Consider the following 23640-nt stretch of genomic DNA (forward strand, 5'->3'; position numbering starts at 1 on the left):
GTATATAGCTCTTTACCTGATCTATTCATTAGCAGGTGGGCTCAATAACTGTTCCAGAAGTTATTGAAAATGCATCGTCAAACCAAGATAATGATAATCATGAACCAGTACCCAAAGCTAAGAATACCGAAATTTACGATGAAACTAAGGAATCTATTGTAGAGACAGGGCATGAGCAATGCAAAGATTGGTATACTCAAAATAACAATGAGAAAGTTGGGGAGACGGGAGAACCAACAGATTATTTGAGCAAGAGGGAAAAGGAGGATGTGGATAAACAAATGCTGGAGGGAGCTGCCAAAAAAGCTGTGGAAGATTTAATGGATCAGATAGTAGATGGATCTGGTAGGTGGAATGCATCTCAATAAAATTGAAATGGATTCTGTAACTTAATATATCTGCTCTTTTTAAGTTGCTAGCGGGGATTCACTTATTTTCCTTAATTGCTTTTGTTTCAATGCATATTTATTGTTTCTGTCATTTCTTGTGCTGTATAAACAGATTTAGCTTTATTGCCTTCCATGACAACCAGAACAGAAAGTATCGCTACAAGTCTACCACTATCCGTTTCTTTGGGTGTCACTGGCTGGCCTGGCGGGGTTCCTTCATCAGGGTATTTGCACAAAACTTTGGTTGCCTGTTTAGTGTCTAGAGAAATTTTGATATGCTGCATCAAAGCAGGGTATATTTACATTTTATTTGAAATCTTTCACAGGTATCACTCACTTGCAAACCATAATTGTAGATAATACTGTGTGGTCATATTTCCCAGTTTTTTTTTTGTCCGTACCATGACGGGAGCAATCTATGCTTATCATATCTAATTAGAGTTATAATTACGGTTTTAATCTTTCCTTCCTTGATTGTTAAATTTGCAGGAGCTTGAACTGGATAAATTTGTTACAGACAAGGTTTCTTTTGCTGACATCAACAAGGCATTTGATCACATGCTTAAAGGAGAGGGTCTGAGAACTGTAATTAAAGTCATCCAGGATTAGTGACAAATATGAACACAGTTGGAATATCTCCAATGTTATGAAGGCATGCTGAACTATTTCAAACTGTTATGTGATTAATGTCGTGGCTTTTATGTGTAACTATGGTATGCAATTAAAGTCCTGGAAAGCATGTAAACAGTTATAATAATTTTAGGGTAAGTATGATGTTTAAGTTTTGACACTGTTTCCAAAACAGCCATCCAAAAGGTCATTACTATAATAGCTTGATTAGAAATAGATTGAATGAGAAGGTCCAGATGGGGTATTCAATCATCTCCATCCATCTGTTCTGCATCCTCAGTGCTTACTTGAACAATATATCAGCCTTCATATTTATCCCTTGCAGACATGCTAAAAAGATAATGACATGGAATTTTTCCTTGTTTCTCTGATTCCGTCCAATGATGGGCCAGCTGCAAATTTTCCTGATTGAAATTTCCATTTGACCTCTCTGCAATGTGTTTGGAATCTCTTATCACCTGTAGACAATTTAAACCTTTCTCTATTGCTATTTTCAGAATCTACCAAAAAGCATAAAGTTATGCTCTGTTGTTTGATCCATCTCCTACAGCTCTGCTTTGAAACTGATCTCGTAATTGTCTCTTAAAGTAATGCCTCATGATCCACAATAGCTGGGATTACCTTGACAAGCCTCGTTGAAATAACTCCACACTATTGTTATATATATATATCTGGGGATCTTAGTATTATTTGTTTCTTTTCCTTTAAAGGTGGCTGTGTCCCTTAATATGCATATCTATTCTTGTGTCAAACTTGATTAGGAATAACATCTTTGTTTTGAATTCTTTTCATTTCTTGCTAGCCAAATAGCTTAAGTCATTGTACAAGGACAGTCTGATGCCCACATGTAGTTAATACAGAATGTATTTTGAAAACTAGGATTTAGCTTTGTAGTGCTTGAATCATCATTTCATGTTGGTTTTCATTTGTTAGTAGCCAGATCATTTCTCTTACAATATGATTGTAATATCTTTTGTTTCTCTTACAATATGATTGTAATATCTTTTGTTTCTCTTCTGTGGGAAATTTTGTACAGGAGTTCAAACAATGTATATAAATAGAAAGATGCAGAAAATGACAGTCAAATTTTGTACTCAGAATTATGACAAGAAAGCCCCTGCTGGGTTTGTGTGTGAGGAAAGAGAGCTTCAACACCAGTTCTGTCTCCAACCGCCAAGATGATCAGTACGCTACTAACATGTTTAGTGAAGAATTTCTGCTATTCTCTTGTAATCTATAGGCCCCCAAAGCTCCTCATAGATGAGAATATTTGCAGGATGTTAATATTGTTGTAAGTTTGTAGTAGTTGTGGAATGACTTACTTTTGTGCTGCTTCTCATCTTCAACAACAAGAGTTTCTGTGGTGAATAAGCAGAATCCATGTCCTGCCTTGTGAAGCAGCTCTCCACTGTGATAGCGTTCTTTGTAATGTCTCTGATAAATCCTTTAGACTTCTATTTCATTCTGTAATATGATGGGATTCACTCTACAAGATTAGGGCATTCACTCTACAGAGTCCATGTCATACCTTCTGAATCATCTCTCCACTTATGTTAATTTTCTCTGTAATGACCCTAATAAATCCTATATAATGAGATTTCATTTTGTAATATGATGGGATTTCACTCTACAAGATTGGTTTCAATTTTACTTGTATTGTGGTATATGAAATTTCTCAGTTTTACTTGTAATAGGATGGGATTTCATTCTGTAATATCATAGGATTTCCCTCTGCAATATTTGCTACTAAATTTTACAATTCCAAATTAATAATCCTATCGGCCTCTCTTTGTACCTTTTGGGACAATTGCTAGTTTATACCAAAATCAACATATTTCCACTATCATCGTATCGTACCAAGAAAATGACAATAATCAACTAGGTTACATTAAAGGCCACAACAACTTAATCTTTTCCTTGTGGTATGCGAATCAATAAGGATCCTCTTATTCTAAATTTATGAATGTGAAAGTTGATGGTGGATCATTCCTCAATCTTTTATTATTTAACTTAATGAGGGTCCATCTATCTCAATTATTTTCTCTGGAAGCCTGATGTTTAACAGTTCGCGTATAACCCGGTGACTAATTTTATCTTTTTTGGTTTGGTAACTTCAATGAGCAGGACATTGGCATGTGTGTGTTCGAATCCGTTGCAGAAATCATGAATCATGCGAGACTTTTAAAGACAGTTTTAATGGTTCATCAGGAAAAGTTGAGAAGCACTAGACTCATATTTATGGTAGAATATTTGAATTAGAAAAATATTTAAATTTTTATTAGAAAAATATGTATTATATCTAATTTCAAAAATATTTGAATTTATGTTATTAAAAAATATATATCAGGTAGGGTTTGTATCCATCCCAAGGTATTGCAGTTTGTATTATTAATAAAATTACATGGTAAACTCCAATAATACAATCTCCACTATCTTGAAGCGAATGCAAATTCTACCTGATGTATAGTCTTTGTCCCGAACCCAATCCAAACCTGTCGGCTTGACGCAGGGGCTTTTCAAGAAATGGTCAAAATAATGGAGAAAGCAAGATGGCATGATACTCCACGTTAGTTATTAAAGAATTTTAAGTATTTTGAGGATGAATCATATTGGTTGGTTTGAAATGTCTATTGAATTTTAATGATGTGATTAATCCGAAAAACAGTTATCTAAAATTTTAATTATTTTTTTTCCAATTAAAATTCCGTAATATAATTTTTGATAAATTTATAATTTTATATTATTAAAAAATTGTTTTTAAATATATAAATAAATTTAATATTCTAGATTCCATGAATTATAAAATTTAAATTTGTAATTCTAATAAATTATTATTAAATTTTAAACAAAATTCAAAAAAAAATAAAAAATAAAAAATAGAGACTTTAAATTGCAACTTTCATGAAAGGTTGAAAACAAACATGTTATGTATATTACCCTTTATTTATGAGTATTTTGATGTTGTATGTTCTTTTATGTGTGACAATGTTAAAATAGAATTTTGATAATGTTCTTTATGTGACACAACGTAGAATGGAAGTTTGATAGAAATATTAGTATATTTTAATAAATATGTTTAGTTTTATTAGAATTAGATCGAATTGTTTTGAATTGGGCGGTATAACCAATTTGAGGTCAAAACCAATTCAGACTAGTGACATGAATCACTTTTGATTGATTTAGTACTAAACTGGCTTTTTTTCACTAAACCGGCCAGTTCAGTACTAAACTACTTGGTTTTGTACATCACTCCCAAGGACTCTTTAAACATGTTATTTTTGCAAAAAAACAATGATTTATGACAAAGGAAGCTTAGTATTTGACCATATTGTCTTACTAATGCCCTGCAATTCATGGTACAATGCTAAATTCTTAAAGCAAAAGTGACATTCTCCTTTATCTTTCGTTTTCATCTTTTTACTTAAATTTTTAACATTACCATGAAATGATTCACAATGTTTGAGAGTGGCTCTAACCTCATTGAATTTCATATGGAGAAAGTAGAATTTTAGATCTCACTCAAAATCTAGTATACATTCCATTGGATTTTGTCATGTACAAAGGTATGGAACTAGTATTTAATCAAGAGCATCGAACCCTCTATGTACCTTAATGTTAATGCAATTCTTTGTCGAATTCCTCTATCATTAGCCTACTAAAAAAAGTACCCATGACTCCAAAATATTGACTTGACATGATATGCTTTTTCTATCTTATTTTAATGCTTAGAGGGTGATATTGATGACAAAGGTCCCAATATAGGAAATGATTTTGATGATATGTAGGTATTTGTTGTAGCATGAATTTTTTTGGATGCTAGAGACCATGTGGAGCTTGTTTGTTGATGTATTTTTTGTTTAGAGATGGATTGCACTCGGTGCGATTTTGGCTATGTGCACCCTTACATGCTATATTAATGAGAACTTTCACTTACTTTTGTATAAATAGTTTGGATTCACATGGATGAAAATGAATATATATGTTTTTCTTTAAAACTTGAATATTTTATGTGTTTTTGGTTGACCGATTTTTTGGTCTATTTTTTTTAACTGTTCTAGTCTGGGTTAGACCAGGTCCCAGGCTAGATGTTCTATTAGTTCGATAACCAGCCCGGTTTTGATAACAATGTCCCGCTTAGGGGAAGAGGAGGAAAAAGACCAGGGATGATGTGTAGGAGGAGGGAAGAGAGAGTCAGATACCAAGGGATTTGTAGGAGTTTGGGATGGGGTTGCATAAAGGGATGAATAGGGTAAAAGGAGAGACTGAGGAGGGCCCAACAGGGAGGGGGGAAAGGTCTCTGAGTGAATAAAAATAAAACCCAGAAAATAGAGAAATGGGAGGAAGAGGGACCTTCCCAATCTGAGGATTGTCAGCCGAAGACTAAGACGTGGAAAAACTTTGCGACACATTGGTGGAAGGATCATCACGCCCTGTAGTGAGAGGGGTGAAAGTAGCCTCATCCTTTTGATCCAGAGGGAGATCCCAAGACACCCCCTCCCCCAGAGGACCTCATCTAGAGCAATATTTTTATACGTGGTCAATATCGTGACATCAATAACGTTTGAAGGGAAGCTTCAAATAATTGACTTTATGGAACCGTGACTTCCCATTCATTGAAATTCTACCTCTGCCACTAACTAGGTTTTGAGACTCATGTCAACTTGGACCCATGTACTTATGTGATCTTCCTTTGACTGCCATCCTTCCTCATCCAAAACATACAAACCAATTTTGTTCCCCATGGCAATGAAAAAGTTTGAGCTGAGAAGGCCATCGTTTACCTAAAACCAATTGTGGTTGGAAATGAGCAAACAATCTGATTCCCAACGAAAAACGAAAGCTAACCTCCCCCTGTGCTAAAACATGGAAAATGTTAAAGATCGCTAATTACTCCCGCATGTAGAGTTGTTTAAATTTAGAGTGTCAGTTAACTGAATCAAGTGTGAGTGAGTTCGAGTTCAGTGTTATTTTGGGTAAAGTTGAATTAATAAAGTGTGTGTGCATGTTGAAGTTATTTTGAGTGGGTCACTAGTTGAAAAAGTTGAATACCCCTCATCGGGTTCATTATAATCATCAAGTTTGTGTGATCAATAGAAGACACGCAATTCATTTTATTTTTTGTGTGTGAAATTTTGTGTCTTTCCTCCTTTGCCTTTCCAACAAATTGGTATCAGGACCGAAGCAGGATTAGAACAATGAAGTAGCCAGTAGAGCTTTCAAGAAGAGGGAAGAAGAATTATGATTTTAAAAAATCGTAAAGGCAAAACCATCGCAGGTATTAGATGCCCATTGTAGGTTGTGAAGTGTAGAAGGTATGTTGATTTGAACCTACAATGTGTAAAAGATGTGTTGATTTAACTCAAAGTTACAATTTTCTGACTCATCCCAGTCTCGCTTTTTGTTGACGATGTTGGAAATCCATCAACCAAGGGGATCTCCCCGATATGAAGTCCCAACTATACCTCAAACCGTTTGGTGTAGGAGTCTCATCTAGTATAAAGGCCTAATTTCCATATACTCAAAGATCTGCCTTGGCTCTGGCAGTCAGCACATGAGAGTGTTACGTTTGTATCTTCAAACAATAAGGTAAGTGTGCCTAGTGAGTGCGTAACGTAATTGTGTTAAGGTTCCTTACTGCAAAAGGGGAGAAAAGTGAGCCTCCAAGTGAGAGGTAATAGTACCACCCAGGAAGAGACGCACAAGAACTAGGAATGGTTTGTTCAGCATCCAGCGGAATATTCTGCAATGGACGCGGCAGTCGTTAAAACCAAAGTACAAGGGAAGACTTGTCCACCATCCAGCAGAGTAGTCCACAACGGATGTGACGGTCGTTATAACCAGTAAGCGAGGGAGGTATATCTAGTATCCTGTGGAGTAGTCCACAAGGATGAGACAACAGTGATAACCAATTCAGCACATTCCCAACAAGGTAAGTACTAAAACAATTGAAATAGTTCAACTATATTAGTACATGTGAAACAAACATGAATTACAAATTCCGAAAGAATAGTCTTACAAACATCTACAAGACATGTATGAAAATGTGATGGCCTGAACAAGCTTCTGTATTAAGAAAAATTTCCAAGACACATATGTACATCATACATCATTAGCCCTAGTGGTGGGACATTGGAGCCACTCCTTGCTCCTCAAAGCACTAACTGAAAACTCTTTATGCTTCGTAGGAGGATCCAAGATGAAAAGTCCCTGCTCATATAATGGGAGGGGCATATATATCCAAGGGTGATGCTTGACCCTTGTGACTCTTGGACTACCCTCATGACCGTTCAACTTCCTATGACTTTTCAACTGACATGAATCTTCATCTTCATTATGTGTCCACTGGAATTTCACTTTAAATTACATTCATTTACAATAGATATGGCCCATAGTAGTGATGTGGCCTTGACAACTCATGACACAACTTGACATGACACTGCTGACATGGACTGGCTAGCGGTGGCAGTAATGTTAAGCTCTTGTTGTTGTTGAGTGATGGATGTGTTCTTGGATGTGCTTTCTCTTCTCCTCTGCATAGCTTGATGTTTCGGGGTCTTCAATGATCTTGGTCTTGTAAGATGGCTACATGCATGTGTTCCCTTCGCTTGTTCTTTGATTAGCTTCTTTCGTCCATCCAACTACAAATAAGTCTTAAAGCATGTTTTCTCCTTATCCATCTCGTTCTTCATCTTGCCATGATCTAACAGTGTACATGTTCCTGCAATTCACTCATGATGAGACGACATCAAATCGAAAACCTCCTAGTCTAAGATGATGCCTTGTTTTCCATGGACCGAGCCGGGACAGATGACAGGTTGGGGAAGAGGGCCCAGTAACTGCACAATGTGTAGTTCCAGGTGATAGGGAGGGAAATTGGTCATTGAGACTGCACAGAACGCAGCTTAGGCTTAACTGAGGAACTCTGGGGCACAGTGTTCAATATTAGGGAAAATTTTTCAATGGCCGCTGGAAGGCAGGATTGCGCAGTTGAGTTCACCAGTGACAGCTGCAAGGTGGGACCCTGGGGCACCTTTGTGCAATTTTCTAAGGGAAGACAAGATAGGGCAACAGAGGGACTAGAGAGGACATTTCTACGCAGTTTCTAGGAGAAGTGAGTTCTAGATGAGGGAAGACGTTGGGAGGAAACCTCTGCGCAATTCTGGGGGGAAAAGCAGGCTCATGTATTTGCACATTGCAAGGTTCCAATAGGCAGGGAGGAGGCTTGATGACTGATCTTGCACAGCTTAGGTCAGACTTTAAGGCAATTTCTGCATATTCTTGGAAGGAAGGAAGACTACTCACCTCTGGGATTGCATAGTGAAACTGTCCTGGGGGACAACCTAAAGCAGTACGCAATTCCAGGAAACAGAGCAGCATCAATGAGGGCTGAAACTGTACAATGCAGCTCATTCGGGGTCCGGTGAAATGGAGTTGTTCAATCGGAAGGATTTTAAGGAAAATGGCTAAGTGTGGGAGGTAAGTGAACTTGTGAGGAATTGACATTGTGATCACACACTTAGCATACTTTGACAACATAACAACATAGACCATTGGGGCAACAAGACAAAGCATTTCCCTCTGTGAGACTGTCTAGAGTTGAAAGCGACAAGTGCGACACTTGGATAGACCTTTGGACAACTGTGACGACACTTGTGCAAAAGTGCTTACAACTTATTGTATGAGTGTGATATGCGTGGGTAGGACAACTTGTATACACAAAGACTAACCTTCATGGTTGTCAAAATGGTTCGCAAACATGACATAAGAACGAAACATGTCAAAAGATGACAATTGATCCAACAAGCAAAAGAGAGAAAGACATGTAGAGGAAACACATGGAATGAATTTTAGTGCTTGCAACCATGCATTTCATTGAAGACAGAATGATATGACAATGATAAGTAATATGTCAAGCTACACTAATAGGTGCATTTCAAAATATGTGCTTTGTTTTCCATACCTACCCTCCAAAGGGTTATGCATTAGATGGAGTCTTCATGCAGTCTCAATCTTCCATTATACCTTGGGTTCCTTGGTCTGCTTATCTTTCTCCTCAACTCCTTGAGAGTCATCTAGCATATCATCCTTCTTCGTGGCCCCTAAGAGACATAATTGTGCAATTTAAATGGGAAGTGACTACTGTGGGATGAGGCCCTGGGAGGACACATCTACGCAGTTTCATGATGCAAGGAAGACTGGGAAGCTGAGGGACAAAACTGTGATATTTTAGGATGCAAGGCACTGCTGCGGGATGAGGACCATGGAGGAAACATCTGCGTAGTTTCAGTTTGCAAGGAAGGTTGGGCATCTCAGGGACAAAACTGTGCAATTTTAGGATGCAAGTAATTATTGCAGGATGAGGCCCTGGGAGGACACATCTGCGCAGTTTTAGGATGCAAGATGAGTTGGGCAGTTGAAATGCCTAAGGGAAAAAACTACGCAATTTCTGGAGATAGTGGGTTCTGGTTGAGGTAAGGACACTGGAGGAAACCACTATGCATTTTTTAATATTAAGGGAGGCTGGGAATTCTACGCATTACGTAGTTCCAGCAGACAAGGGAAAATCTTGAGGGTTACATATGCGAAATGTGTGGTTCAGGAAAGCTGGATGAGGATAGGTTGCTAGGGAAACTCCGGAATTTGTCTAAGTGTGGGATTAGTGGAACTGATGTGAACAGTGATAGAACTTAACTATGATCACACATTTGAACACTTAGTGATACAACATAGACCATCCAGAACATATAACACATACTTCGCTTAATGCAACAACCTTTGTGGCAACTTATAGAAAGTGCGGCTCCAATGATAGACTTTGGGAGGATAAAGGTGGCACTTGTGTAAGTGTTTGAAATGAGTGTGAAATATGTTTATGTAGTGAGGACAACCCATTCTCACAAAGATTTCCCCTTGAAGCAAAACAAACTTCCCTTTGCATTACAAGCGATAATCCACATGCCCAAAGATGACACATATTATATAAGATAAAAGCGTGAACAACTCTTAAGATCGAAGAGAGAAGCTTCAGATCATCGGCTTACCAAATAAGTGACTAAGGAAAGATTGATCACAGGATCCATAGTAGGCTCCAAAATTTGAGTACAGACCACAATTTTGGAGGGTGTTGCAGCCACTACAACACTTGGCGACACATTGGTTGAACTCCAACTTCTCTATCTTGGTTCGTTTCAGGTTCTTGGTCCTTCAAGGAGTATTGATTCATCGTGCAGATTATTTTTTCTTCTCCACTTGCCCCATGGGCAGACATGGTTCCCTTTATACCTTCTCAGTTGAACACAACATAAGATTCAACTAGATCACAATGTTTCGAAATGGGAAGGGTAGTTTAGCTCGCAAGCTTAAGATTTTTAAAGTCTATTTTTTCATCTCTAAGGTTGCTCCGCTGCCAGTAGGCCTACACAGTACCTCAACGAAGCATGCAGGAACACAAACATTGTTCTACTGCTAGCGAGCCTAGATAGTACCCTGGTGGAGTTGCCGAACTCACCTCTTTGCGTAGGAAGTCTTTCTCTTCTTTCACCTTTGTTATTTTTTAAAGAGAATTGTGCATAGGAACTTATTTATTTTTGGGGTGGAAGAGGGATTCTGACTTATTGAGAGCAGGAAAGGTTGTTCCTTCAGAGAAGCATATAAAGACCTCTGATTTAGGTTTGTTCGTTTATATTTTTCCCCTTCTCCATTTCTACTAGTTGGATAAGCTTGAAAACACCAAAGCAGAAAAATGAGTATAGGCATGAGGTTCCCAGACTGGACATGGGTTCATGGTTGGACCAAAACTCTCCTTACAGACAGATCGTATTTTCCGTCAAGACTTCATCGGCCAAAAGTTACAACCAAACACAAAGAAGATGGACACAGGACTAGCCAAGGGCTGCAATGTCACAAGATTCTTTGAAATTCAGCCACATACACATTTAGAAGCCAAGATGCAGTAAGGCACAACACTTATTCGCGTAATGGAAACGAAATGAAAACTCAACAAGGAAGAAAACAAAGAAAAAAGAAAGAAGACACAAAACTAGGAAACAAAATCAAAAGGAAAGAGAACAAAATGACCAAAGAAAACATGATGTAAAACTAAAATAAGAAAACCAGGATGCACTACGAGTGCAAGATGAGTGCAAGGAAGGGAAAACTAAGATGCAACTAATCCTACTCCTAACCTAACAGTTAGAAGGTCAAGGTCACATAAAATGAAATTTCCATTGAAGCCACTGTGATTGTTCCCGACCTGCATCCACAAATATATGAACGATTAAAACAGATAAAACGTGATGTGCAACATAAGATATAAAAACTTGAAAAATTGGCACAAGGGAGGGAATGTCTTGCCTGTGAACAGAAAGATGTGTCACACCCACTACCTCTACCGAATCCACATGCTTACCTCTTTGATGGATACCACTTTTCAACAAACCTTGGAAGCCTCTTGCGAGTGTGTTCTCGTCTGCACTGAGCTTCTTAGCAAGCATGAGGAAAGATTGAAACTTGTTGCCTGCAACATATTTTTCCAAGTAAGATTGTTCCATCCATTCAACAATTGGATTGTAAAATTCATGATGGTCGTCTTGAAAGCCTCGTGATCTTTGAAAGGATGAATTTTCGATTCGAGAGACGGGATCACGATGGGAACCTTGTATGGGAAGATGAATCTGATCATTCTCAGTAGTCATGCCAAGACAATAAGGACCTTCCATAACCATCAATGAAGGCTGAAGTGCCTCACCTGCTTGACGGAAATCTGAAGAGAGAGATGTTAAACAATGAATATTAGAGAGCGTGAAGCAATTGTCATTGGATGTGCTAATGGGAAAATGATAAGTTGAATGACAGATACCCAAGATAGAGAATTGGTCAAATGGGTTGATTGAAACATCATATTCCCAGTTTTAAATGAACACAGAAAAATACATTTGAACAATCTTGTGAATGCTCTGAAAAATCAAACCAAGTTCCATGTGAGCTAGATATGATGGATGGCCTTCCTGCAACTGGTGATGAATTGCACAAGAATAATGGTCATCACAAGAATTTAAAAATGATGTTAGCACCGTGAATGCGTGAAATCAGTTGAGGCATGGAAAATGAAGAAGAACTTGATTCGTGTGATAGATTGTGCGTTCATAATCACCCAGGGAGATTTCTGGTGTGACAAGAGGACATATTTGTAGTACAAGGTTCGCAAGAAGACCAAGGAGCTGACCATTAAGAGGCAAATTCGATAAGTATGATTCTCGACAAAGATAGTCTTTGAGATGATCAACTTCACAATCCCATGATATCATGAGAGATGGACATCCCCAACCTGAGTTTGATGTAAGAGATTTTCATGAAGATGAATGAACTGCAATAGATTCGTGAATTCGTTCATATGTGAAATTTTGAAAATTTGAAAGATCCCGCCTGGAATAACAAACAATTTTTACACGGGAATCCACATCGACTGAAACCATGCAAATAGATGGATTGTGCGTGAGAAACCAGATCTGATTTGGTTTGAGGGGCTTACCAGAGTAGCAAAGTCCTGACATAACCATCAACGGACGTTGAAGTGCCTTGACTCCCTGGCAAGTCTAGGAACTTTCCAAAATTGTAGTATCGCATTTTGAAGCTTGAACCAAATCTGCATGGCTTGAGGGTGGTTGATGTTGTGAATTTGATGGCTGCCATCTCTACCACAAGTTTCACCAGATTTTTCTGCTTCAACAACAATCAAATTTCTCAATTGAAGAGGCTCTTCTGATGGTACATCCAAAGATAAATGAATTGGTGAGATTGCATGAGAAAGATATTTTGACAAATTATCTTCATGCAAAAGAAGGGATGACAGGGAATGGGAAGGATACTCTATGATTAGATTGTTCCGATTTTATCATGGACAACCTCATCGCCTTATGTCAATTGAGGAGATAACTCATTAGAGGAAGAATCAAGAGAACCAGGAGTATCTTCGTCGCATGTAGATGCATTGTGAATGGTAGGACGCAAGAGAAAGTGAAGTGAAGAGTAAGTTTCGATATGAACGTCTTCTTTGACCGAAGCAAATTTCATATATGAGTTAGAGTCTTCATGAGAAACTAGAAGATCACATGATATGCTTGGGTGTTCATCACGACATATGGAAGCATGGGAGTGATTACTGCCCAAGACTGGGGGTTGATCAAAATAATTGATTGGACTGGATTTTCCACTGAGATTAGCAGATTGAGAATCGTTCAAGAATGGAAACTGATGCAGATAATTTTGAAATAGAGAGGAAGAATTGATAGTGTCCTCATCTTCCTGCTTCTCTACCTACGTGATATGACTTCCTTACACCTAATTGGAATTTGAGCCAGCAGTTTGAGAATCAAGAGGATGTGAAAAATTGTTTGGTGAAGCAGATTGATCAAGTGAGTCATGGTACAAGGAGTCATGATGTGGAGAAGATAGAGGAGAACATAAATATGGATTAGTCTTGAGATTAGAGTTGTGAATGGTGACATCCTCTTGCAGAATGGAGGAGTGAGTCTTCGTTGTAGGCTTCCTGAGCCATTCTAGAATTTCCTCCATTGAAGCGGGAGATGGATGAGAAGATGGGCTGGGGACTTGATTTGCATATTGCTTAGCTTCACAATCACCACAAGGGGGTACCCACATCCAGACAGGAAAAGGAAGAGGACAAGGAACAAAAGGGGTGGTGGGCTCCTTGTCTGCAATCTGATGTGCCTCATGATCCGCAAGAGTTGGGGAGGAAGGGAAATCAGGAGGTTCACTGTATTGGGAGACATGAACCAAGCGTATAAACTCTTGTCTCAAGAAATCCGAGCTCAAAATTTTATCAAGAATTTCACAACAGATGTGAAGGAACCAATCAGCAAATTCCTCAACTGATTCGTCAGGCTCCATTCTTAAATGGAATTTTTTTCACAGGCATCCTGGTGGATATACTTATCAAAAGCTTTAACCATCATCTCACCAAGCTGACCGAATGAACCAATAGAAGCAATCGGTAATTTATGACACCGTTTTTCAACACGACCTTCGAATGTGAGGGTGAGTAATATCGGCTAGACATCTTCGGACTTTATTTTGTGACGATGACAAAGAGTCATAACTTGATGCAGATGTACATGAAAAGGTGATTCACCCTCACCATTTAACTTCAACTCAAACAGGTCATGAATAACTTCCATGGGGATGGTACAATTAATCCTTTTAGAAAAGCATGCTGTGATTATGATTTCAGGAAGAGCCATTTTAAATAAGAGATTCAAACCAGAGTTTATGGGCACAACCTATCGTCTGGCCCTCCTAGCACCATTTTGTTGATGGTGCTGGAAATCCATCAACCAAGGGGATCTCCTGGATATGAAGTCCCAACTAGAATTCACACTGTTTGGTGTATGAGTCCCATTCGGTATAAAGGCCCGGTTGCCATATACTCAAAGATTTGCCTTGGCTCTAGCTGTCAGCACATGAGAGTGTTACACTTATATCTTCAAACAACAAGGTAAGTGTGCCTGGTGAGTGCATAACATAATTGTGTCAAGGTTCTCTTACTGAAAAAGGGGAGAAAAGTGAGCTTCTAAGTGAGAGGTAATAGTACCACCCAGGAAGAGACACACATGAACCATGAATTGTTTGTCCAGCATCCAACGAAATACTCCACAACAAATGCAATAGTCGTTAAAACCAAAGTATAAGGGAAGACATGTCCACCATCCAGCAGAGTAGTCCACAACGGATGTGACGGTCATTATAATCAGTAAGCGAGGAAGGTCTGTCTAGTATCCAGTGAAGTATTCCACAAGGATGAGACAACAGTGATAACCAATACAACACATTCCCAACAAGGTAAGTACTAAAACCACTGAAATAGTTCAAATACCTTAGTACATGTGAAACAAACATGAATTACAAATGCCGAAAGAATACTCTTACAAACATCTACAAGACATGCATGAAAACGTGATGGCTTGAACAGGCTTGTACATCATACATCATTAGCTCCAGTAGTGGGACATTGGAGCCACTCCTTGCTCCTCAAAAGCATTAATTGAAAACTCTCTATGTTGCATAGGAGGAGCCAAGGTGAAAAGTCCTTTACAATGGGAGGCGTATATATACCCAACGATGATGCTTGACCCTTGTGACTCTTGGACTACCCTCATGACCGTTCAACTTCCTATGAATTTTCAACTGACATGACTCTTCATCTTCATTGTGTGTCCATTGGACTTTCACTTTACATTACATTCGGTTACAACATATATGGCCCATAGTAGTGATGTGGCCTTGACAACTCATGACACAACTTGACATGACATTGCTGACATGGATTGGCTGGTTGTGGTGGAAATGTCAAGTTGTTGTTGTTGCTGAGTGATGGATGTGTTCTTGGATGTGCTTTCTCTTCTCCTCTGCATAGCTTGATGTTGTGGGGTATTCAATGATCTTGGTCTTGTAAGATGGTTGCATGCATGTGTTCCCTTCGCTTGTTCTTTGATGAGATTCTTTTGTCCATCCAACTGAAAATAAGTCTTCTAGCATGTTTTCTCCTTCTCCATCTCATTCGTCGTCTCACCATGATCTATCAGTGTACCTGTTCCTACAATTCACTCATGATGGGACGACATCAAATCCAAAACCTCCTAGTCTAAGATGATGCATTGTTTTCCATGGACTGGGCCCAGGACAGATGACAGGCTAGGGAAGAGGGCCCAATAACTGTGCACTGTGCAGTTCCAAGTGACAGGGAGGGAGACTAGTCACTGAGACTGCGTAAAGCGTAGCTCAGGCTTGACTGAGGAACTCTAGGGCACAATCTTTACTGTCAGAGAAAATTATGCAGTGGCCACTAGGAGGCAGGATTGCGCAATTGAGGTCACCAGTGGCAGCTGCAAGTTGGGACCCTAGGACACCTCTGCATAGTTTTTTGAGGGAAGACAACACAAGGCAACACAGGGACCAGAGAGGACAGTTTTGCGTAGTTTCTAGGAGTAATGAGTCTCGGCTGAGGGAAGACTCTCAGAAGACACCTCTACGCAGTTCTGGGAGGAAAATAAGGCTAAGGTCTCTGTGCATTTCAGGGTTCCAGCAGGTAGGGAGGAGGCTTGATGACTGATCTTGCGAAGTGGGCATTTTAGGTCAGGCTTTGAGCCAATTTTTGCACAATTATGGGAAGGAAGACAGACTTCTCACCTCTAGGATTGTGCAGTGCAACTGCACTAGGGGACGACCTCAAGCATTGCGTAGTTCTATGCAGTAGAGTAGAGTCACTGAGGGTTGAGATTGCAATGCAGCTCAGTTGGGGTTGGGTGAAGTGGAGTTGTTTAGTCAGAAGGATTTTCAGGGAAATAGCTAAGTGTGGGAGGCAAGTGAACTTGTGAGGACTCAACATTGTAATCACACACTTAACATACTTCGGCAACATAACAACATAGACCACCGAGACAACAAGACAAAGCACTTCCCTCTGTGAGACTGTATAGAGTTAAAGGTGACAAGTGCGACATTTGGAATAGACTTTTGGACAACCGTGACGACACTTGTGCGACAATACTTACAACTTTGTGTATGAGTTCCATAGGTTTTTACATGGATAGGAAAACTTATATACACAAAGACCAACCGTCAAGGTTGCCAGAATGGTTCACAAACATGTCAAAAGATGACAATTGATCCAATAGGATAAAGGGCGCAAGAAACGTCGAGGAAACACATGGAATGTCTTTCAATGATTTCAACCATGTATGTCATTAAAGACAGAATGATATGACAATGATAAGAATTCCTTCAATCTACAATAAGAGGTTTATTTCAAAAGATGTGCTTTGTCTTCCATACCTACCCTCCAAAGGGTTATGCATCATATGGAGTCTTCATGCGATCTCTATCTTCCATCATACATTGGGTTCCTTGGTCTGCTTATATTTCTTCTCAGCTCCTTGATATTCATCTAGCATGTCATCCTTCTTCATGGCCCCTGAGAGACACAATTGTGCAATGTAAGTGGGCAATGACTATTGCAGGATGAGGCCCTGGGAGGACACATCTGTGCAGTTTCAGGATGCAAGGCAGACTGGGCAGCTGAAGGAAAAAACTGCGCAGTTTTAGGAAGCAAGGCATTGTTGCGGGATGAGGCCATGGGAGGACACATCTGCACAGTTTCAGATTGCAAGGCAGACTGGGCAGCTGAGGGAAAAAACTGCACTGTTTTAGGATGCAAGGCACTGCTGCAGGATGAGGCCCTGGGAGGACACATCTGTGTAGTTTTAGGATGTAAGGCAAACTGGGCAGCGAAAATTCCTAAGGGACAAAATTGCACAGTTTCTGGAGACAGTGGGTTCCAGCGGAGGGAAGGACACTAAAGGAAACCACTGCGCAGTTTTGAATGCTAAGGGAGGTTGGGCTTTCTGACTTAGATTTTTTTTCTACCAAGTTTGATGTTGTAGTAGCAACCATAGAAGAAACCAAGGATTTGACAACGCTAACAGTTGATAAATTTATGGGATCACTTTTATATCCCATGAGGTAAGGATAGATAGAAATAAGGATTCCACCTTAGAGACTACTTTTAAAATTCAAATTTATATTTCAAGAGACAAAGGTCGAGGCATAGGTAGATCAAGAGGTAGAGGACGAGGTGGAAGACATGGTGGTTAGAGAGATGAAAAAGAAGAGAAGGAACAAGAAAGTGGAAGCAATAAAAAAATCTTCAACAAAAATCCAAGAGTCAACAAATCAAAGATGAGATGTTATTATTGCAATAAATTTAGTCATTATGCCCGTGATTGTAGGAAGATGATAGTTGATCAAGGAAAGCAGAGAGTTAATGTCACCACAGAAAATACTGACTTCATGTTCCTAGCTTGTCATACCATACATGAACCTTTTGATAATGTGTGGCTATTAGACAGTGGTTGCAGTAACCACATGACAAACAACAAGAATTTGGTTGCAAACCTGGATCAATATTTTAACGCAGAGGTAAAGTTGGGCACTAACAAGACTGTGGACGTAGATGGCAAATGAGTGGTCAAAATTATTACCAAGCATGGGAAGACAAAGACAATTTCAAAGGTATAAATCTGATAAGTGCTGGTCAATTGATGCAGAAAGGACACAGAGTTACTTTTGAGGGACAAGAGAGTTATATATGACAAGCCTCCAAGCAAGCAGCTAATAGAAATGGTGCAAATGACGAAGAACAAGCTCTTTCCTCTAATCATGAATTACAGTGATCGAGTCATTTTTTACGGTTGCATAATCTGATGATATCTGGTTATGGCACTTTTGGTTTGGGCACTTGCATTTCTCTTGTTTAAGATTGTTGCAACAAAAACAAATGGTTAGAGGATTAATGCCTCCCATCAAAGAACCTTCTAGTACTTGTGAATGTTGCATCTTGGGAAAAAAAACATTGTGAGAGTTTTCCGGAAGGAGTTGCATACAAAGCAAAGCAGCGACTAGCACTGGTTCATACAGACCTATGTGGTCCTATGAGGACACATTCGATTCGTGGAAGTTATTACTTTTTCACTTTCATTAATGATTTTAGCAGAAAGAAGTGGGTTTATTACCTGGAGCAGAAATCTAAAACTTTTGTTAAGTTCAAATAATTCAAAGCCTTATTAGAGAACCGGAGTGATCGTCAGATCAAGGTATTGAGATCAGATCATGGTGGAGAATGTGATTCGAAGACATTCCATGCTTACTGTAAACAACATGGAATTATAAGGCAGTTTACAACCAAGTATACACTACATCAGAATGGTGTAGCAGAGAGAAAGAACAAAACAAATATGAATATGGAAAGAAGCAAGCTAAAAGGAAGAAACTTGTCAAACGAGTATTGGGCAAACTCAGTGGCATGCTTTGTTTATGTGATAAACAGATCTTCTACAAAAATCATGATGAACAAAGTGTCAGAAGAAGCATTGGCAAGTACGTTGTGTAGCGCATCTCATCTCAGAGTGTTTAAATGTGTAGCCTATGCACATGTGCCTAAAGAGCTAAGAGGCAAGTTGGATGATGAAAGTGAAAAATGCATATTTCTAGTTATAATGAGCAATCAAAGCTTACAAATTGGATAACCTTGCCACCAAGAAGACCCTAATCAACAAATATGTTGTGTTCAAATGACAAGAGTCATGGAATGGGAGTATAGACAAGACAATTAATGCAAGAGTGTTAAAATTGGCAACTAGGGCCAAAATCCATGTGGGTCATCTTATTAATGGATGTTGATAATTTTCTTGGATCCCTCTCATCGAGAGGTGTAGGATTGATCTAAAGATCATTTGATTCAGATAAGTATTCATGGAGTTATGAATTTATTTGTGTTATAAGACAATTTGTCAAGGTCGGCCAGCAACCAAATAAACCCCACTTGTGATCAACATTTTAGTATAAATAAGAGGTGGCCTTCAAGTCATTTAAAAAAAAACACTTGGGATCTCTTCCTCTCTACTTGTCTTTGGGTTTTACTAGGAGGAGATATCCGAAGGGATAACGCTACCCTAATATAGAGGGCAGAAGTCAGAACTGTCGAGAATAGTCAGGAACTGCCGGAACTTCTGGGAACTGTCGGGAACTACCGAAATTGCCAGGAACTATTGGAACTGTTGAGAACTGTCGGAACTGTCGGGAACAGCGGGAACCGCCGGAATTGCCGGGAACTGCCAGAGCATCTATCTCCGAAGGAGAGAAGCATGCAAGGGACAACTAACTAACATTGGGACAGTTGCTTAGCAACAAATACACCAAGCATGCAATGTTACAGCTAGCATGCAAGGGACAACTAACTAACATTGGGACAGTTGCTTAGCAGCAAATACACCAAGCATGAAATGTTACAGCTAGCATGCAACAGTAAGCATGCTAAGGGCAAAAGCAAGTATGCTAAGGACAACAAGCATGCTAGGGACAACAAGCAAGCAAGGGGAAAAAAGCAAGCAAGGTGCAACCATCACATAGGTCAGTATGGAAACATGGTGTAGTAATGGCACATAATGCAGTACAGTGATGGGTACAGTCATAATTAATGAAGCGTGATGAGATACATCATAGTGATGATGGGTGCAGGGTGGTGTAGCGAGGTGAAGTGCAGCATGATGACGAAATGCAGCACAATGATAGGTGAAGGAGTCACCTTGGAGAATCAGTTGAAGCAGCATGTCTTCCACTTATCTCATGTATCATCTTCTTAGAGATGATCTATGCTCTTATCTAAATAAGTCAAAGTGTTGAATTTTGTTGTAAATGTACTATCTCTCTCTCTCTCTCTACTGAACTATTGAATAACATATAAGAAGAATTGATCAAGGGTTTCCCCACATTGGGGTTTGTCCCTGGCTAGCACCACATCTTGTGTCCTCTTGTCTTGGCTTGTCTTCTGTGATTTATGTTTATGTTCTATTTGTAGTTTAATTTAATGCTGATGTGATTTCTAACCTGGAAAAGATATTGAGATAATTGTGAAAATTGAAATAAATTGCTCTAAGCATAGAACATACCTAAAATTAACATGGTATCAGAGATGAGGTGAAGACAATGCCCAAGCAAGAGTGAAAGAGAAATCACCGAAGACAGTTGGGAAAAGATAAAAGGATCAATGGATTCACCATCCCTCTTTAAATTCACCGAGGGTGAAGTCAAGGCAGAGAATATTATCAGAATGGCGCAGCAGAAGTTTCTGATGGCCTACCTAAAGATCACTTCATTGGGAAGTCTGGATCTAAGGGTGGAAGGAAAGGCAGATGCCTTGGTTGCAATAAGTTTGACCATTATGCGAAGGAGTGTCTGAATGGCAGAGACACATCTCTTGATGAAGATAATAATCATTCCAGGGGCATCTTCAATGATCAAAGGAATGACAGGTAATGCAGGTCATCATGGAAATGACCGACTCTTCAGAGAAAGCAAGGAACCCCAGGTATGAAGAATCAAATGTTGTTTCTGATAAGATAAATAAGCTTTATCTTGTATTGGCCCTCTCCTTCAGATTCTTTGGAAATCTGGCTTATTGATTGTAGTGCTTCAAGGCACATCATCAGATAGTAGGGTGCACTCTCTAATTTGGTAGAGATGGAAAAAATCGTGGGATTATACTTGGAGTCGATGCCACCTATCCCGAAAAGGGTGTAGGGAATGTTACCCCTTAATTAAATGAGGGTAACTCGATTCATTTACAGAATTTCTTTCATGTACTTGATCGCAAGAAGAACCTGGTGTCTATTTGGGCAATGGAAGTCAAAGGTTACCGGGTTGCACTCATCGATGGAAAGGTACGTGTTTGAAAATAGAATTTTCAAAGATGTTTTTGAGTTCAGGATTTGTATCAAGTCACAGGATGGTCCATTGGGGATCATGTCAATTGACATATCGCATCTATAACACCTGAGGTCTACCTATGGGGCCCTACCTGATGTGAGTCAGATGGTGATAGGGATGCTTGAATTCAAGGAGAGCATGAAGGTACATGTCTGAGATGTACCGAAGGAAAATCTTATAAGGGGACCATTCCCCTCATGCAGCAGGTCCACAGGTTTGGAACAACCCGAGGAGTTTGAGATTCATGATCGGGAATCTCATGTATACAGGTGGAAAAAAGCCCTCTATGGCTTGATTCAAGCAAAACACCCCAGGTGTAGTATGAGAGAATTGATAGTTGTCTGATGAAGCTGAGATTCACTAGGAGTGAAACCGATCCAAACCATTACCGAAAGGTTGTGGATGATAGACCTCTCATACTAGCACCTTATGAGGACGACCTATTTCTGACGGGTGCAGACCCTATCATTTGCAGAAGTAAGAGGGAGTTGGATTCCGAATGTGGAATGATAAACTACAAGCCTGTGACTACCTCGAGTATCTTAACTTTTAGAAGTTATATGGTAGTGATGTCGGACCAAATTTGGGAAATGCCTTTGAGTTTTATAAAATCATTCGCGTTGATGTTTTTGGTGAACTTCCGTTCGGACATATGTTTTGCAGTGAGCATGGTGAGCTCATATTTGGTTGAGCCTCACTGGATTGGTGCCAAGAATCTTCTGAAATATCTTCGGGGCACAATCTCTCATGGATTGAGACACACTGCTGGAAATATGAAACGGCACGATTATTCAAATGCTAACTGGGTAGGCAGTGTGGAGGATCACTAGAGCACTTCTCAGTGCTGGTTCTCTTTGGATTCTACGTCGATATCATGGATGAGAAGGAAGCAGAAGTTGGTTGCTATAAGCACTGCCGAGACTGAATACATAGCTACGAGTATGATCTCGTGTGATGCTGCATGGTTGCAAAGGCTCTTGAGTGAGTTGTTTGTACACATGATGAATACCACTGTGATTCTCTGTGACAACCAGAGGCGGGATTCGATTATTGAAGAATCCAGTATTCGATGATTTCTCCAGCAGATAGACATCAGATACTGCCTTATCTGGGATATGGTAAGTTGATGAACGAGGAGGCTCCATCGCATTGACACTGATGTACAGGTTTCAAACATTTTGTCATAGCCCTGGGGAAAGGTCAAATCTGTGACTCACCCTAACGACTTGGAGTCATTGAGAGACCTTTTTATAAGGGTCCTGCATGTTGCATGCATTGAGCTCTGGGAGCTTTGAGGGGCTTGGGGTACTTACTAGAGCAACATACGACCATAGGGCGACTCACCCTCCCCTAGTGGTGCACTATGTACAAGATGACAGGTTCAACCTTCCCCTGTGATACCCTGTGGCCACTGTGGAACAGGATGATTAGTTCTCCTGTGGGTCGGGATGATTAGTTGTCCCATGGCAGCTGTGGAACAGGATGATTAGTTCTCCTGTGGGTCGGGATGATTAGTTCTCCCATGGCAACTATGAAATAGGATGATTAGTTCTCCTGTGGGACAGGATGATTAGTTCTCTTGTGGCGACTGTGGGGCAGGATGATTCGTTCTCCTGTGGACAGGATAATTAGTTCTCCTGTTGAGGTATCCTACCCATGCAGTTTGGGACTCATGGGAAGTACCTCTCATCTTATCAATGAGCAAGGAAATGGGGTTAGGGACCATAGTAGTACTATCGATGGACGCATCGATGTATCTACCGTACTCCCTATGCTAGGATGACCTCCATTGATCTGGGATCAGTGTGAGTGGTTTGAGACACTCTTGTGATATTGATATGGGATCAGTGAAACTGACTTCGGGTCAGTAAGAGTGATGTGACACACTCTCTTTAGATGACACTGACTTTGGGTCGATAGAAAATGGTATGAGACATTCTCGATCAATTCTTCTTCTTCATGGTTGTGGAGTACTAAAGAAGGTATGTTTTTGATGATTATTTCAGTATCTTTTCATTGAAATTTACAAACCTTTTGCATCATGAACTAGGAAAATGATAAAGAATTATAATAGACCATGTGAGATTAATATGCAAGACGAAAACGCTGACAATTGTCATTTCCTTATGCAGAAAGGAGGAAAAACGAGAAGTTGTCGTTCCAAAGGAAAGGACAAGGACGGGTTAACCGCTGTCCCTTTGACGGGAGACCGAATGCAAACAAGGCAAAGCAAATCAAAGCAAATCAGCCTGGGAAAGGAGGTGGAGATATCAGCTCGACGCAG

General features: G+C 39.7%; 1 protein-coding gene across 1 annotated transcript in view; it reads left to right on the forward strand.

Moving 5' to 3' along the window:
- The window catches only part of LOC149169290 (protein DETOXIFICATION 41-like), a 75784-nt gene that overhangs the window by 2342 nt on the left and 49802 nt on the right, over positions 1-23640 (forward strand). The window contains exons 7-9 of the mRNA XM_089425145.1: positions 36-345; positions 502-632; positions 879-974. Coding sequence (XP_089281271.1) covers positions 36-345; positions 502-632; positions 879-974 — 537 coding nt within the window. The remainder of the gene's footprint in view (positions 1-35; positions 346-501; positions 633-878; positions 975-23640) is intronic.

The sequence above is a fragment of the Pinus tabuliformis genome, chromosome 4_2, assembly GCF_031772625.1.
Source record: "Pinus tabuliformis cultivar Carrire ecotype Pingquan chromosome 4_2, CPIR1, whole genome shotgun sequence".
NCBI lineage: Eukaryota > Viridiplantae > Streptophyta > Pinopsida > Pinales > Pinaceae > Pinus > Pinus tabuliformis.